This window comes from Papilio machaon, chromosome Z, assembly GCF_912999745.1.
Source record: "Papilio machaon chromosome Z, ilPapMach1.1, whole genome shotgun sequence".
In the NCBI taxonomy this organism is placed as follows: domain Eukaryota; kingdom Metazoa; phylum Arthropoda; class Insecta; order Lepidoptera; family Papilionidae; genus Papilio; species Papilio machaon.
Window position 1 is genome coordinate 4,819,031 of NC_060016.1, and position 19,554 is coordinate 4,838,584.

General features: G+C 33.3%; 1 protein-coding gene across 2 annotated transcripts in view; it reads left to right on the plus strand.

Annotated features, from left to right (window-relative positions):
- Positions 1 to 18,776, plus strand: part of LOC106717253 (flocculation protein FLO11) — a 29,246-nt gene extending 10,470 nt beyond the window's left edge. For both annotated transcript variants that reach the window (XM_014511029.2, XM_014511030.2), the window contains exons 3-11: positions 9,763 to 10,731; positions 11,016 to 11,195; positions 11,283 to 11,941; positions 12,598 to 12,707; positions 14,277 to 14,383; positions 15,611 to 15,775; positions 16,093 to 16,279; positions 17,297 to 17,452; positions 17,761 to 18,776. In XM_014511029.2, coding sequence (XP_014366515.2) covers positions 9,763 to 10,731; positions 11,016 to 11,195; positions 11,283 to 11,941; positions 12,598 to 12,707; positions 14,277 to 14,383; positions 15,611 to 15,775; positions 16,093 to 16,279; positions 17,297 to 17,452; positions 17,761 to 17,970 — 2,743 coding nt within the window. In that variant the 3' untranslated portion in view covers positions 17,971 to 18,776. The remainder of the gene's footprint in view (positions 1 to 9,762; positions 10,732 to 11,015; positions 11,196 to 11,282; positions 11,942 to 12,597; positions 12,708 to 14,276; positions 14,384 to 15,610; positions 15,776 to 16,092; positions 16,280 to 17,296; positions 17,453 to 17,760) is intronic.
- The last annotated feature ends 778 nt before the right edge of the window (positions 18,777 to 19,554 follow it).

The following is a 19,554-nucleotide window of genomic DNA, read 5'->3' on the forward strand; positions in this document are numbered from 1 at the left end:
GAAGACAAATTAAAAAAACATAAGAATTTATGTTTTGCACACCTTTCTCAATTCTGCAATAATAACTTTTAGATAATTTAGAAATCTCAGAAATAAACTTATTAGAAATTAGAAGACCCAAATGGAAACGTTTAAATAAAAGACAAATTTCTCAGTTTAATTAATCATTTACTTTGATTTCTTTATATAATAGTTTAGGAGAATTATACGAACTTAACTGAACCGGAATCACCTAATAATATAATATCTATATACGGTGGTAATCGATTTCTTTTGCTTTAGCAATAATCGAAAAATCGAAACGGTCGGTGTGAGCTTTGACGTCACCACTTGAAAGCGGCGGGGTCATCATTTATTGCATGTTCGTAAATTTCTCGTGCTTTGTTCATCGGAAAGTGCGCAAGAATTGCATTCCAATCGCATACTCATATTCCAACGCTATTTTGGAATGATTTATGGAACATGTTAAATAATGTTTCTGTCTCTTAAATATACATACATACCAATTTATTACTAAACTAGCTTTTACCCATGACTCCATCCGCGCGGAATATAAAATAGAAAACGGGGTAAAAATCCTATGTCCTTTTCCTGGTTCTAAGCTACCTGCCCACCAATTTTCAGTCAAATCGATTCAGCCGTTCTTGTGTTATAAATAGTGTAACTAACACGACTTTCTTTTATATATATAAGATTAGTTAAATTAAATAAAATAAATCATAAAAGTATGAATAACATCTACGTATTCGAGTATTTACAGAGTTACAATTTACTTGTGATATTGGTATACGATATGTGGACATTATACCGTAGACCGTAAGTAAGATGCAGAGATAAAAGTTTATACATATAGGCAATATGCATGTACAATATATGTCCGTGTCGGGCGTAGACCGGCGCGGTGCGTGCTGCGGATGCTCGATGAGCCTTATAATTCCACTCATGCGCAACACAACTCCCTACGACCGCAAAATATGTCGCATTTTAAGCATTTATAAATGCGTAATTAAATATACACAATTTTTTTTTTATTTACATTCATATATTTTTATTTATACGTCCTTTATGGTAACAGGTTCAATTGGACCGGATTTACTTTGAAGCTATTGATTACTTTAATAAAAATTCATAATTTGATTGAGTTGATACCTTGATTGAGTTGGCACATCAGGAAGAATATTTCTCAACAATCTCCCTTGTTCCCGACGTGCCAAATTAAATAAAGTGTGTTATGGTCTTTACTGAATCAAAAATGTTTGGCTTTAAGGATGCTATCGTATTAGTATACAATCTACATGTTCAGGGCTTCGTGTAATAATACTTACCTAAGTGTAAACTGATGTTTGAAAAATGTCCTTGGCAAGAAACGTATTGCCATAAATGACTCATATAAAATCCGCAAGCAGATACAATGTCGTCACATTGTCGACGAGGTCGCCTACTTAATACAAGTTTTAAAGTAGTAGTGCCAGCACCAATCATATTTGGTACATAAATTGGCCAGATAAACCACAGAAATACTACGACTACACAGAAGATGTGTTGTGGAATCATTTCCGCCTTTCCTCTGATAAGTATGCTTCCCGAATGTGTAATTTTAGTTCTTTTCTCCTTTCCGCCCTTTTCTTGTTAGGCAGGTATGCATACGACGGGGAATTATACACTTTTTGTGCGTCCTTTCCTCTGTTGATTAAAGGTAGGGAACGCAGACGAGAATGCGCATGTCGTGGACGCTTGCTTGTTTGCCACGGTATACTATAAAGCACCATTTCCTTATATTGTTTAAGCTCCTTCTTAATATACGAAAATTGTACCTATTCCTCACAGAATATCATAGTTTACCTTCAATGCTGTAGAATTCAACAGTACTTTTTTAAACCTATTCGTTCCTATCGTTCCTATACCTCCTCCCCCGCACATCTATTGGTTTAATATATCGTCCATCATAAAAATATCGTTTTATAAACGATGTTTTCTTATACTTAGGTTATTGTATGTAATTTTGATTTCTTTATAAGTTCATATTAAACTATTTTACAAACTCTCTTCCAATGATTGGAACATTGAAAAATACTAACGCTTGTAATATGGTAAAAATTTCTACGAAGCAATCATGGTCTGTATAGGCTATGTAATTTGTTTTACATCGATTTTTACGATATTCATGAGATAAAATTGAGTCACGGAAAATCCTAAAGTAAAATAAAAGGAAATACTTAAATTTTAGGTTAAGGAAAAATACGTTCTTAAAAAAATACTAACTATTGGGTTTTTCGGAATTCATTTCGTTTTTATTTCTATTTTCTATGTTCATTTCTATGTTTGTTGCCATTTTCTATGTTTCATAATGCCTTTGTCAGCTCCAACCGACCTTCCAGGATGTGGTGCATCTTCGTAGAAAATACACGAATCCCAATTCGAGAAAAAACAAAATGACTATCCGAACGACCTAATAGTTAGTAGTACTAGTAGTTTCCTTTACGTTTTCAGAAAAAAAAACTTCTATAATTTAATAGTTGTTTGCTAGATATACTCGTATATGTCTTCTTAAATTAGCGATAACAACTAATATTATTTGACTTTTCGAAAGCGTAATACAATACATTACACAATTCTGAGAAATGCAATAGCAATAATAATAAATTTAAGGCATGTTCCACCCATGTGCATGCGGTGAAAGCTGTAGGTTGCGGGTAAAATATTAATTTTAAAATAAGTATTATTGAGCACGTTTACAGTTTCCAACATGTAGCAAGTTTTATTCCGAAATACTGGCATTTAAAGTATAGATTTATCGACAGCAAAAATTGTCTCGTACTGCAACATTTGTTTGCACAATACTCTTACAAAATTTACATGTGACTTTGCAAAAATAATTGATTGTTAATTTTATTTAACGTTACAATTTATATTGTACATTAACTTTTATTAAATGGAACGTCCTACAAAAAACATTTAATAACATTAGTTGAAGTAAAATGAAATCGACACAAGTTTTACGTAAGATTTTACAACGCTGGCCTACCAAAATATTTAATTACGGCACGTTAAGTATGTAAATTATTTAAATATTAAAAGTCACGGAAATAAGTTACAGATTTGTTTGTTCCATATTTATAGATTTTTATAAGCGCTGAGCTAATACTTTATCATTTCCTTAAACAACCAACCTAACCTAAAAGTTGGTTTTGATTGCCAGGATAATATACTCGTACCTATCTGTCATGACACATATTTTTGCCTCTGTTTTGTAAAAAGAATGAAAGGGTTGATAATATGTATCAATGTAATGTAACGGCAGTGGACTTCTAGGATGACATTGAACAATTAATCCGTGACAAACCGTGGATATAGGTATTTGCGTTCAGACCACGTTGTAACCATTAATTGTTACGTGACGATCATAAGGAATAAAGCAAGGTTGATGAACCCGATTACCGTTCAAAACCCATACAATTTGAAATGATTGATTTATGGTTAACTGATCGTCATTTTATTAACACCATGATTTATCACAATACATGTCATTGTTGATGAGGGTTAAGTCTTTTAATTTTTAATATATTTTTTGATATTCAATTTATTAAAACATAATTGACTGAGCATCAATCGTGTTCGGTCATTGACACAGTAATTTATCATTATATGTTATAACTTATTATTTTACACTCATATTTCAAAATAAAATATTCGATTATGCTTAGACGAGAGTGTACGGAAATGCAATTTATTTCAGTCAGCACCGGTTAAGGTCCGACCCTTGAAATGGTCTACGAAATCAATTACAAACGCAACTGAAGTGTAAACGAGATAGCATTTACGTATATTGTGAGATACTAGAGCTTTATTTAATTATTTTTTGCTTTTACGAAGATTTCGGAATATTTGTGGAAAAGATGATTTAAAACCGTACTGTGGTTTTTCTGGATATTATTTGTCTAGTTATTATTGATTGCGAATTGAATGCGAGTGAAAGAGACAAGCAGCTTGACAATCGGTAGTTGGTTACGGTTACATATCGGCCACTGTACGTTCACCGGTGACCTCGGAGTGCACGACAGGCAAACCAGACCTTGTGTCAGGATACTGTCTTACACACAGCAAATGATTACAGTCGCCAATGCCTCACCTCGGCGCCGATCATGTCAATGAATGCTGCAGGAAGTTTCCTATTATTGGAAGTGGCAAGCTTCTTTTAATAATAAAACCATTTTAAAGGTTAAACAAGTTCATAATACTTTTTGCTACTTTGTCCTTTGAGAATATTGCTGTCGGAGTTGGAAGTGGTGTAGGTATTGTAAGTTTATGAATTCCAAACAACATTTTAATATAAAATTTGCAAGGCATGAATGCAATAGGGTCTGGTAAATGACGATAGCTGTTTTAAAGATTTATATGGCTGGGCTGTCGGCCGAGACTCAATAACGTTTTGTTTTTTCTCACCTTGAAACAGCTTGTTCGATCTGAATTACCAAAGTAATGATTATAGTAATGGACTTTCTAATATTACCATTTATTGCGTGAATCGGGTTATTTAACTGGCATTTGACATTGATTTAAAAAGTATGTTTAACGTAATGAAATTCAGCAGTCTCAAAAATGCTGCAAACTGGACAACAGAATCATTTTGGTAGTCAACAAGATAATAGGGAATGGCGGTTGTAGTATAATGAGTGTCGTTGTAAAGAGCTTACATTGTAAGTGCATCCGTGTAATAACGGCGTTTTATTCTTTACCGGAAAAAGGAACAAAAATCGTCCATTGTTCTTAATTATCATTGTCATTAAACTTTACTTAGGGAAGTGATATACAATGCAACAGTGTTCATACATTAGTTCTATTCAGCAGTAACCGATAAAGTTTTCATAGGACTTCGTATAGTACCTCAATTCTTTTATGACCTTTACCTTATTGAGATACTTCAATATTGATTTAGAATACAAGAGGTCAGTTAAACTGGAAAACATTTTTACCCTTATTACTCGACCGAAATGACTAAACAATACTTCTTTAGGAATTTTTTTTTAAAATCCCGTAGCATGTTTTTTGTAGATATTAAAAACTAGGTTGTAATTTTTATGTGAACAATTTGAAGTAAGTTTTTCAACAGCTGGCAAGCGGTAAATGGATGAAAGGTAATCTTATACGCTTTATGAGTACCTAATTGGCGTTATTATACTTGTTCTGATGTAATATAATTGTTTATTCAGTGACACCTTGACATGGTAATACTAGTCCGTGCCTCAATATCATGATGGAATGTTACACTGAACAATGATATGCAACTATGCACTACTTTTAATTTTTAAAATTTTGTAAGTTTTAAATGGCTGAATACTTATATACTTATCACAAGTTAATTAAAGCGAAATCTGTTTGATATAAAATCATTATTATCGTTTTAAGAATTCCCTCACTTTAATAAAATGTAGTTTACAAACTTATAAAAAAATGTAATAGCTTATGACGTTCATCATATGAAATGCGGATATTATGTGGTTCTTATAACTGCCTCTAGACGTTATTATCTGATATATTCGAAAAATAAATCAGAAAATAATAATATTAATCATCATAAAATAATTACAACCGACATTTGACATTATTAAAACATTATAATATAAATTTGAAACCGTATAATTTATTTTAAATTAATTTTGAATTTTCTCACTACAGTCTACAGGACTTGAGGACTTCATTATCGGCCATTAAATGAATCTGACTGCATCATGTAACTGCTGTGTGTAAGATTTCAAAATGTATTGTATGTATGATCTTATGTTATGAATTTATGTCGCCATATTCCTAAAATTCATTTCTTGTTAATTTTGTGAAGGACATTTGAGTGAAATATTAAAACAGACCTATAGAATGGCAAAATCTGGAGATTTAGATGCTATGGCAGTATCAGCCTTGTTGAGTTGTTGAGGTAACTTTACATTAGTATGTTGGGTTACCTCAACTGTTAAGTTGCGTATTATTAAATATGTAAATACGACATAATGCTACCACGAAGGTATGGGTGTGGGAAATGTTGATAGTCCTTGACCTACTCATTGTGCAGGTGGAATTGGTGTCCCACGAATAACAATCGCTGTTTCTGTCCAAAATTACTCTTTGCCAACATTTGGCGCACAAGCTTTCTGTAGAAAACCTGTTTTCCACCGGTTTTCTGTTACTTTTTGCTTAAATGTCAACTCTGCATTTTTAACAAGCCTATAAATGGCTCTTTATTAGATGATTATGCATGGACGAACAGAACCTGCTATCGTTGGGTAATTTCGATAACGCTATGTCCTGTTACATTCAATAACGTCATATTTTTGATATTTTTCCATTTAGCTACAACAATCGGCTATTTGGTATTTCACGATTGCGAATGCACATTCTGTGGCGGGATAATGCGATCATTATATTACATTTGCTCATTCCATCAGATAAAAATAGACCGTGAGATAAAACGAAAAATATTTTCATTGCTCTCGCTTACTAATACTTAATTATATACTAAGAGGGAATTTTTATTAATTAGTGGATAAAAAGTGTAGCGAGAACATATAGTAGATGTAGGAAACGAGTAAATATTTACACTTATATGTACAATATACTTACATTTTTAAAAGAGGTTGTGGTTATAGTTATTGTAAAAAAAATTGTGTATGTCAATAAGTAGGTGCACAAGTTAACAATAAAAAAGATTTACATTACCAAAGTCCGCTGCTTATATGTTTAACTTCGGTATACAAGATTTATTTTTAATATTGAATAAGACATCGATACGAGATTACGCGTATAATATTATTTACATTTAACTATAGTCGATTTATCAAATATATGTTTTTTATGTTAGCATGATTAGCGTGAGTAACTTGTTAATGAAAGTAAATTGTGATGCGAATCCAAAGACTTTTGCGAAGTTATTTTAGGTTTTCAAAAGCTTAAAGTTCATTGTTTAATAACATCGCTGCTGCTTGTTTTACGTTGTGTCATACATAGCTTGTGATGTTAGGTGTATAGAAGGTCATCCCTCCTTATAAGTTATGAGATACAGCAATGTATATAATCAATTTCTATTGTTAACTGTGACCTCAATTTTCATGTGTGACTAACATTTACTTGACATTATCATGTAGGCGCTCAATGCATGGTAAAGTTTTATACTATAGTATCATTTACTCCTTTAGCAATGCAGTAGACAATCATTACCAAACAAACTATGATTTTGCGCATATAAGTTCATGTATTCTCACTCAACCACAATGTATTATGTATGAATGTTTAACCACAATACTTATATAAACATCTGTTACAAAAGTTTTACGTAAGATTATTTAAGGATGTCCTGACTCTTTAGAGTGTGTGCATCCGCTTCACATATTTATGTGAATTTGTTGTAATATTTTCTTATTTCTGAGGACATCAATACTTTAACTTCGTCGGCTTGTTCTTCCATTTAAAACAAATCATACTTACTGTTTACTGGACTGATTTATGTTTTTGAAATTATTATAATTTTTTTTAATGTCATTAAATGCTTATAAGGTTGTTTTGTTATCAACCTTGGATCCGTTTCCGGTTGACGCATATTTAATGACTTATCGGAAGTCACATAAGTATCAACTATATTTTGCTAGTATCCTATATCGAATTAATTTATATTTAAGGTTCTGGACTTTTTAACGTACGCAGGTCTGAGCTTTAAGGCGCATATGATGTTCAAGTAGATAGAGTTCGTAAGGGAATAACTTCCTTATTAGTCGGTTGAGAGTCATGCCGCCACGTGTACAGTTTGGTTGAATAGCCGGGTTGTCGAACCCCGGTGTAATCGAGTCACGCAAATCGGAGTTACGACATGCACGAACCATCGTCTGGGACATTAGGCGTGGAGATGACGATGTTACGATATAATGTCGCTGTTGGAAGATTGCTACTCTTCTAAATTTTGTCTTATTGCATTGCCACAATGCAGTCTGTATTGCGATCCAATTATGTTTAATTATACTCAGATTTGTAAAAAATCAAAGTAACTAGCATACAAAAATATGTTTTCACACATTGTATAAAACTTGGTTGTAATTGTTTTGTGAATTGAAACGAAGTTTTATTATTATTTTGTCAACAAAGAAAAAGACATAAACGCTAACTGTATGCGTTCTTAGTAGCCGATGTAAGATATTTTCACATTGCCTTTTATTGCAACCGGTTAACTTACTGCGCTAACTTTAATATAACGAAAGGTCACTTGGAAGAACTAAGACATAACTAGTATAATGAGATCTTCACGCTCACCTAGCCTTGCTCTCAGTGCGACCTTACGTATAGTGAAATTGAACTAGTACGATAGTACCAGTTCTGTTGTGGTCGTGTATGGAATTAAGGTTAAGTTATTCAATTGCAGCGTTCATTTTCCCTAATCAAAATACTTATAAATAATTATCCGTTGCCTATTCGATGTAACTACCTAATCTATCTACATATATAAAAGAAAGTCGTGTTAGTTACACTATTTATAACTCAAGAACGGCTGAATCGATTTGACTGAAAATTGGTGGGCAGGTAGCTTAGAACCAGGAAACGGACATAGGATAATTTTTACCCCGTTTTCTATTTTTTATTCCGCGCGGACGGAGTCGCGGGTAAAAGCTAGTCCTATATAAAATTTCTAATTGTATATTAATGCATAGTATAGATCCTACACGTTAGGGTTTGTATGTTGGATTTGACCTTACATGCAACACCCATAGACAAAATCTAGCGTGTGAGCTAAAATCGTTGTAACTCGGTTACGCCTGTAAGGTCAAAAAATAAACCAAATCTAACGTGTGTGGCCAGGTTTAGCGATGGCAGCATCGTACACACTATTTGCTTACGTAGTAACGAGCGTCCGTACCTAACAACCCCCGACAGATTTCCGCGTCTCATGGCAACATACACAAGAAATATTCCGGAAGTCAACTTCTTCCGACTTCAGTAATTGGATTCATTTATTATGCTATATTTATTGTAGATTTTGTTAAAAATACTTAAGTTTATTGATTGGAATACGTTTATACACAGAAAAAAATTATTACATTTTTAATATATGATGAAAAAGCTGCCAATGTTAATGATAATAAGTAATGCTAGAATTATTTTTCGAGTAAAACATCAAAATTGACAATGAAAATTTTTTATTAGTTCCGGTATTACTCTTTAATTAATCTTGCCGAAGTATTGATACTACTACGTTATTGACGTATAGAATTGAACAAGAATATATTCATCAAGCGAAAGTGATCGTCACGTACTGCTCTATCGACTTACACTTTCGTTGTGTTTGTACACGTAATTTATGCCCACGTTATGACTAGCTTCCGATACCATATTACCATGTTACAGTTTCTTACAGTTTATTTACATACCTTGCGAATTCCCTTGTTTTATCAAAACGTACTTGGTAGACGACGGTGTATGGAGTTTGAAATTGTAAGTTGCCCACAAATTTAAGTACCTAAAAACTATTCAAAAGTACGCAGCAGAAGTAAAATTGTAATCTTTCTATATGATTGCTATTATCTTGCGCAAGGAGACCTTACTAACAAACTAGACATTCCTATAGATGAGTCATAGCTTTTTGCTTTGAGTAACAATGAGTACGCTCACCTTTCTTACGCCCCGCTGCAACAGTCGGATGTCGTCTAGATGACTCATTGGATACTGACACATACTATATCGTAGGCAAATGTCAAACTCAATTAAGTAACAAAGATATCATTGTTTCAGGTTTATTTTCCTCTGCATCTACACGGTATGTGCGGATGTAGATATCATCACAGAACCACGACCAGGGGAAGAGTATGTATTAGTTAGTTCTGGCCAACAAACACCACTGCGAAATTTTGAAACATCACACAAAATACCTGAGAAACACCCACTCCATCGTATTATAAAACAAGACGAAAACAATGATAAAATTATTAAGAAATTACATAGTGGTAAAACTAAACACCCGACCGAAGGTATCGTATCCATTGAAGAGGATAAAAAGGCTTTATTTAAAAAAGGTCAAAAGATAAAGGCTTCCGAATCGATAGAAGTCGATATCCCTGTATCGAAATTAGAAGATATAAAAATTAAGGAGAGTGCAAAGAATGTAGAAACAAATCCAAACTTGGCTGTTGCTTTAGAAGCAATGTCTGAATCCGGTAAACTAAGCAACAAGGCTAGCACGACAACTCAAAAACCGGTTCTAACGACAGAAGCAATTGGCACTACTAAGGCCTACGACTACATTCCTATCAATTTCGATACCATAGATGATATTAATAGTGGTTTACTATCTTCAAACATTAAACTTGAAACGGCTGGTACCGAACAAAAACAACACTCTAGGATACAAATTAAGAAAGGTCCTAATGGCCAAGATTATGAATACGAATACATTTACTATTACTATGATGAAGACGAAGATAGTAGTAAGAAAGAACCTAAAGAACAACCAACAACAACTACAGAAAAGATACCAGAACCCATAGTAAATTCACATGATGGGCCAGCAAAAGTAGAATCGGAAAATCAAATAAACAAAGAAAGTAAAAGAAGTAAATATAGTACTATTGATAGATCAAGCGCAACTACTGCAGCTACAGTCGAAGTTCAAAATGAAGTTTTACCAGCTGTGACTAGAGGCCGTTCCCGTGGTCGCTCGAACTTTGCTACCGTACCAGTGGAGGAAGAAATTGAAGATGAAAGGTATTTTTCATTACTTATATTTGTGATTTTTTTGTTTTAGTATAAACTAGCTTTTACCCGCGACTCCGTCCGCGCGGAATAAAAAATAGAAAACGGGGTAAAAATTATCCTATGACCTTTTCCTGGTTCTAAGCTACCTGCCCACCAACTTTCAGTCAAATCAATTCAGCCGTTCTTGAGTTATAAATAGCGTAACTAACACGACTTTCTTTTATATATATAGATATTCTTAAAATGTTGATTATCGTTGTGATTACATGTTATATATTTTTTTCTTAAAAAAGGCTTCCATCGAGTACTCGCTTCCCGCCCCGTGGTCGTAACTTGGGTGGTTCGGCAACCACTACAACTCATATTCCGGAAACAACGTCGGAAATCACCAGACAACGAGGTCGCCCACAAAGTGATAGCGTCGCTGACGAATCGATTGGACAAACTAGAAGTAGAGCACGTGCCCATATCAGGTACAGTTATTGTGCAAATTCTTCTTACATTGTAATAAGATGTCTATATGTTTCCCTTGATATTTATTGTTTTACCTTGTCTTTCAGACGCCCAAGCTCTGAACTTGTAGATCTTGATAGCTTCAAGACTCATTCAGGAGACATTCCTTCTCAGTACAAAGAACCTCCAACGAGATATTCTTCTGAAAGTAAACCTGAATCGGAAGTTTCTGAAGAAGAATCAGTTCCTAGTGAACCTTCACATGCCAAAGACACTGTAAGGGAAGGACATAGTCTCAGCGGAAATATAAGATTCCAAGAGATTACAGATGAATCGAAATTACCTTCAGATTATAAGCAAACAACCACATATGAACAGGATACAACCGAGTACACGACAATGACCGCAATGGAGAAGGTTGCCCTCGACCTTTATGCATATTTAGCTGGAGAAAACTTGAACAACGAGATAAGTTCGACTAATGATGTATTAACTTTCGATGGGTCGACCACTGTCGGGGATGATGGTTGGACAACGGAAGTGATAACTACCACAGAAGAAGATACTACAACTAGTACTACAACAACGACCACTACCACGACCACGACAACTACAACACCAGCCCCAACAACTACGACTACCACAACTGCTGCACCTGCAACTCGGCCTTCGAGGTTTAAGGGTCGTCCGGGAGCTCGTGGTCGCGCCTCCGTCTCGACAAGCCTTGCCACAGAGGCGCCACAGGAAACCTCTACGAGAGCAAGAGGTAAATTTAAAATTTCAGGATAAATTTTATAACTTGTGATAATAGAAATGAACCTTGTATCATGCATTACCTAAAGGTTACCTTCTGTAAATATGCTACTTGGTTTAAATCTATTAAATAATTTAAAAAAGAACTTGAGGACGATCACAAATTATAAGATTTCATTTAATTTTTCAAATCCTGTTTACACATAGGCTGTGAAGAGAAAGTTGTCGTCACATAAGCTACAAAACAGGCTCTTCTCACGGCCATTTTACTAGCTAAGCTTTCAATAATTATCTCGATAACTTTTATCTATATTTAGTATGTAACATATATAAAATGTGCGCGAAAGCGAAATGCCAATTATTCTTATATTGCTTTGCGATTGTTGTATGCATTGTTATGAAATAGTAAATTACAGCAATCTATTACATTCTAACACCCGACCACGGCGTGTTGTTAGTTTCTTTTTTGACATGACATCCATTATTAATTTTAAAATAACAAAAAATGTATTGTAACTTTTACCATTTATTTACAAACGTCTATATCAGTTATCAAAATTAATATCTTCTACATAACAAATTGCCTAAACACCAACTATTAATATTAAATTGTGTTGTAGCGTATTGAAAACTCGTGTGTCCTTGCTATATACAAGTGTTTCCCCACAGGTCGATTTGGTAAACCAAATGGTGGAAGAAAAACCACAGCGGCTGCACCCTCTACCGCCGCGGAAACTGCCTCCGCCGCACCTGTAGACAAGCCTGCAGCACAACCTAAGGTCCGCATCTAAGATTATTTTATTTCTATTTATTACTCAAATGCGAATGTCTTGCAATATCCTATGCATCAGCGATTGTTTGCAATGCGAATTACCATTCTTTTTAAATTGTATGTTGTAACCAACGCATATGAATTACATCATCAATAAACGGGTATTGTGAAATAAAAAAAAAATTACACACTCAATGTAAACTGAGAAACACTGTGAGGTGATAAATGTTGATTTATTTACAGCGTTAATATCCACGTATAATCTCTAATCATAAAATTTGGTAGGACTAGTTGAATTAATCAGCTACTTGTTAAAAACGAATTAATTTCTCCATGAACTTAACATAATTTTTTACTGTATAGGGTTACTGTCTCCAACTATTTTCTATACTCATAACATGCAGTTATTTAAGTTGCCACCTATAAAACTTGTACTTAAACTAATTACATGTTCAACTTGGATAATACCATTACTTAAAGGCGGAAAGTGCTAAGAAATGAGAGCATGGTATAACAAGTACGGTAGTGAAATTAATGTTGTAGAACTAAATCTGAATGACACCCGTAAAAGTGTATCTGAAAAAATAATTGGATAAAAACATATGATGTGGTCGCTGTGATTATCTTTGAAAAAAAACAGAGACGACAATATTTTTTGGTACAAATGTTTTGGCTGTGGTCTTCAAAGGTAAGCGAAATTATATAAAAAAGATAATATTATTAAGACTGATCTTACTAATGTTATAAATGCGAAAGGTTAGATGGATGTTTGTAATTACATATAGTTATTACGGAACAATCATCCAAGTCCACGGCTTTAGTTTAAATTTTATTTACACGAGTCATTGGTAGTCCAGTGACTATGCGACCTATTTAATAAAAACTAACGGTCGAGCGTTGAGCTTGAACCTATGAATTTCCGTTGCTTGATTTTATTGTTAAAGAATACTGTTCAGCTACAATTCTAGGACAGACTCGTTCTTTTAATTTTGCATCTGTTTAAAATTCATTCGCTGTAAATTTATTTTATTTAGGTTATAGTAAATATGATATTATTTTGAAACAAATCAAAACCTGTCTTTTGGTTGCGTATGAGACCGTAATCGATAGCGAGCATCAGTAATGCATCAGTAATGACGTTACACGAAGATGAGTCTTACTGATAACCACTTTCTTTAATGCACGAACTCACGATTGAATTATTCAAGTTAAATTGTTCTTTACGCTTATGCATTAAAATTAATCGTTCATAAATTATTCCTCCGCCACATATTGAGCGAATTTCTGTATAAATAATATTAAAAAAAAATCTTGTCTTGCTACTTGAACAAGGAAACTAGTGTTTAGCCTTAAATAAGTAACATTAGTGAATCTACTATTTGTTTCTCAGTTTATAAATCCTAAAGTTCATTTAAAATAGGTATACTTACAAATATGTTTTAAATATTTTGCAATAAATAGTAATCGAATTCATGACCTATATCTAAACATTTAGGTGCATTAACTGCTAGGCTGCGATGTAATCTATTTTATACCCAAGTGTTCATTTGTTTTATATTTGTTTGTTTTGTTATAGGCATTCGGTCGTCGTGGACTGTTCGCGGGCCGGAGTCGTCCCAGCTCGACGACTTCTGCACCTGCACAAGACACTGCCAACGCGGCCACCGAAGCATCAGCGCCTAGGTAAGTTAATACATTAATTAATGCTATTAATTATAAGAGTAAGTTATGCGTATAATCCTGTCAATGCCCTGGAAATAAGTCATCTTTTCGTTTTTCGTAACGTCCTTTTATTTCCTATAGAAAAGACGAAAACGCTCATAATTTCAGCAAACAGTAGCTTCAAATGTTTAAGGTTGGCAGTGAAATTTACATGAGATCATTGGTTAATTGTCGATTGCGATAAAGTATTCCAGAACTTCAAATCAATGGGATGTTTATAACGCTATACAGAACGCCAGTTATTAGCTATATCAATTATGCAACTTAATGAACGGTCTATTAATATCAATATTAAAAGGTTTAATCAAAGTATACAGTGGGCAGGCGGCAGGTCGATAAAACCCGGTTTGAAGTAACCAGAGCATGCATTGATTAGGTAACAAATGCTAGTGCACTCAATGAAAACTTGTATTATATGTTTACTTAACTCTTGAATTGTTTTGAAAATAGATAAACATTGTTTTTAACATACTATTTGAAATATCTAATTGATATAAGGAGTGTCTATGTATATAAGCTTAAAGCAAACAGATTAACGTTTTAAAATATTACTTATTAACTCTAACAGTTATGATTTGTTGCAGACAATAATTAAAACAATTTTAGTGACAGATGTACTTAGTGTGAGGTAAAATGTAATCTGCCGAATATTAACTTGGAAATTTTGAGATGTAGTACTTTGCTGTCATTCGTGGCACCAAGATTTGCATGCATAATTCCCAAACAGGGCAATTAAAACTATTACAAAGCTTTATTTATGAAAGTTTCGCCGGTCGCTGTTTATCAGCATGGACCAAAACATTTTAACATTGTTATTTTCTACGCGTCCTTTGTTCAAAGGCCACAATGACGCATTGTCGTCCTTTCGTCGACTAAACTTAATTATGTATACGGAGGAGAATTTGAACTAATTCATATCAAACTTTGCTTCATTTTATGTCGTTATTTACTAATTTTATTTAGCATATCGAATCTTATCGAATACTTGGATTAATAATAGATTAATTAATTAATAGACCCAAATTGTCTCAAAGAATATCAAAAGATTTGGAACATACGTAAAAAAGATTCGAATTTTAAGGCTCAAAATACAGCAGGTAAGCAAAAAATTATTCGAGACAGAATATCGATTCGGTGGTCAGATTTTGTGATAAATGAGAATGTGTAATTCACTATTTCAATTAACAGACCGCGCCTGCGTCCCGGTTTGCGCCGAGGATTGACAACAACCGCCGCTACCACAGCCGCGCCATCATCAGCCGCGTCTGCCGCCTCGGGTGAGGAGACAACAGCTCCCAGCGCTGGATCGGGAGAAGTTGCAGAAACAACTGCTGCGCCTGTTAGGACTATTGGGTAAATACTCGATTAATATATCATATCATAAACAATAATTTATACAGAGAAGATACAGATCTAATAGTGGATCGATAAATATATTTAAGAATTTGTACAAGCAACATAAATCACATCAACATCATAATTATTATGTCATGACCTTTACCGACCCACTGCTAGACAACCAAGTCTCTGTGATACCATTCGCATAGTTTTCAATATTTTATTAATAAAATAAAAGGACATGAGAGATTTTTCTATAGCTCGAAATACTTCGAAAAGTTATTATAACATTAAATTAAAATATATCTAAAACGGTCCATTGTATATTTCAGTCGTAGACCAGGTCAGATTAGGCCAGTGCCATCCCTGCGACCTGGACCTAGGCTGAATTTGCGACCAAACGCGCGAGCAAGGCCGGGCTTAGTTAGCGCAGCGCCAACGGAAACATCCGAGACACCCGCCGCTGAGACTTCGGCAGCAGAAGCATCAGTTACTCCCGCTTCCGACTCTGATAGTGAGGTAAAGAAACAATAATTGAAGTGACATTCATTTCTTCAAAACTACGAATTGGCGCACAATATAATAGTAGAACTCCACTACCGAACAAATATTCACTCTTGGAAATAAAAAATAGTGACAACTATATTTGTCTAAATTAGCGTCAAGGCAATGGAAACCCACAGTAATACATATTAAAAGCGTTTATTCTTAAAATGAATCAAAATAAAATTGTTTGGCTCCTTGATTACCATCAAATGATATTAGCGAAAATAAAAATGAAATAAAAAAAGTATGACCCATTTTGTTATTATTTTTAATGAATGTATTTAAAGGTAATATTAAGTTATTCACGTGGAATGAAATATAAATAACGTAACAATGCGTTATCGTTCATATCTTTTTATCAAGGCACGATTCGTTCTAAACATTATCAATTTGTAACATTTGAATTTTTATCATCAAATTACAATGCAGATTCATATAAATAGAATAAACATTTTAGTTGCTATGATATCATTATATTTATTATTACAGTATAATATTTTGCATGTATTGTGTTCAAAAAGACGCAAATACATAAGTGTTCTTTATTTAAAAAAAAAAAGAAATAGAAATTTTAAACTTAGTTTTTCTATTCAGAAGTATACGATTAAATGAAATAGGAGTCCTTTGTTTACCATTGACTTCAATAATACTTCGATAAATTGCTTATTTGATTTATTTTAGCTGAGTAATTTAATTTAGTCTGTTGATAACTGACTCTATGATGTTAAATGTAAAAAGTCTTGATGCAAAGGATTTCAAATAAAATGTTTTTATTATTCATTTAAACAGTAATTAATTTACTTTACATTAATGAAAGAAATTTTAGTTAATAGCGATTTGTATCTCCCTTTTTATGGCGAAAATTTTATTTTTCCTAGTTACCCAAATAATTTTAGAGACAAGCGCTGAGTACTATACTTGTGTACTAATAAAATCGTCATGTCAATGTATTTTATCATGCATGATTTTTATCTGTTTTAATTTTATCAGGGATCACCAGTGACACCAGTTCCAGAACAACCTCGTGGAGGTCTGAAATTAAGAAACCGACTCCAAGTTTCGCCGTCACCAAAACCACGTGTTGCTGTCACGCCACCAGCTCGACGCGTCAACCCGTTGTTGAAGAGAAAGCAGGCGACCACAGAGGTAATGTGCCAAATATAATGTATACAACAAATATTAATGATTATAAAAATTACAATAAGAAATCAAATTTTAATATAAAATATTTTATATACATGTAATCTTTTAGGATTTTTTTTCGTAATAAGAACTGTAGGCGTTATCTGTGGAATATTTCTTATCTTTTAACACATTGAAGTAGTTGTATGCAAATGATAGCATTTTTTTAAAGTTTGAACTTGACCGTAGAATTCCACAACCGTGACATTTGACGTGACGATATCGATTAATCTATTTTAATTTAACATAGTCATGATAAATGTTTATTTCAGGCCACAACTGAGGCGGTAAAGAAGTTGTCAACGGAGACAACAGAAGAAAGTACAAGTGAGGAGAAGGATGAAACAGAAACTGAGGCACAACCGGCGGAGACGACACCAGCGCCCCCCCTGCGAGGTCTCGATGCTCTGATAGCCCGCCGCAGAGCCGCTGGCATCGGCCGAGTTGCCAGGCCCGCCAGAGGAACGCGCCAACAAAATTAATTTTTTCTTAATGTAGATCTCTTGAAACGTACGACACAGACTTAAAGCGAAAAAGCAGCCGAAAAATATTAAAGCGATTCTAGTGAATACCAGGAAATAATATAATTTTCATTTCTAATTACATAATTTACTTCCGTAACATAACCACCAATATGATGGATATTATTTTAAAAGTAGATCCGTTAAAATAGAATTCATCGAACGGCCATTTAATTATCAATAATCATAAAAGAAAAAAACAAAAACCAACACTTTGACAGATATTTATACACTGTGTCGTATATTCAAGAAATTTCCACACATTTTATTAATGTTGGTTTAATGACATGCTTTTAAAGCACTGGTAAAGCAAACTATAACTACATTTACAAAATCAAAAATAAAAACAACTATTAGATTTGATTTAAAAATAGTATGTGAGACTGTTCACGATTTTTTCAATTTAACTTTAAAATTTGCATTGTCAGTGCCAAAAATAATACGTAGCAAAAACGTGTCATTTTACTTTAGTCAATTCTCTCCTCCAAACTGTTTAGAGATTAGTATAACTTTATTCTATAATTTTCAATAATATCTCCAGTTATATAGTAATGTACCAATATTTGTATAATTTAGGTTTGTGTATTTTAGTTCTCTAACATTTGCATACCTTTATTTTTGTTATTGAATCACTATAGCCTTTTCTATGTAAGAATACTCCTTAGCGTTTATTTTATGAGTTATGTACATATTAGAATTAATGATTGTTATTGTACGCGGCCACGGGTGGCGATCAAATGGCGACACTTTATTTCCAAATGAATTGCCAATATCACAATTCCATTTGTCTCACAGTGGTCTTGTACGCCAAAGCAATCAAATTATTATGACTACATTACCTATAAAATGTATGTATGTATGTTTAAGCGCAGCCAACGATATACCCATTTTGTATAAGTTATACATTTTGAAAATACGTATATTACATATATTTTAATTATATGTTTTTAGAATATTTTCTATTTACGTCCTCAGTTTAGTTTATAATAGAAAAGCTTCAAATCCATTTTCAATATTTTTTAATTTTGATATCAATTTAATATCTATTTTTTGTAATTTCAAAACATACATTTCTAAAATGGAACAGAGATTAGATCAATTTATAATTATAGATAACGTTAGTTTATTACAATTTTGGAATTAAATGACAAAAATTATATAAAACGTATCCTAATTTATTACAGTTAAGTCATGAACCTTTCTTAGGGATTAAGCTAAGAAATCCTTTATCAATAGTTACGAAATTTGATCATCAATTTATTATTTGTATCCAGAAGCACTGATAGTTAGTGCCATCGTGATATGTTTTGTATCTTTCGTAAGTGTGATAATAAAATTAATATTAAGAAAATAACGTACATTGTTTATTGGTTTCATTTTAAATACCTTACTTTTATTTGTAAAGATACGTTCATGTTTTTGATACAAAACGCTACAGATTGATACAAAAACAACAACTTTTACTTGATTCGTTTAGCAATACATTTAATTAATGAATTGAGGTCAAGCGAAACACAAAATAGTATCGACGTTAACAGTAGAATG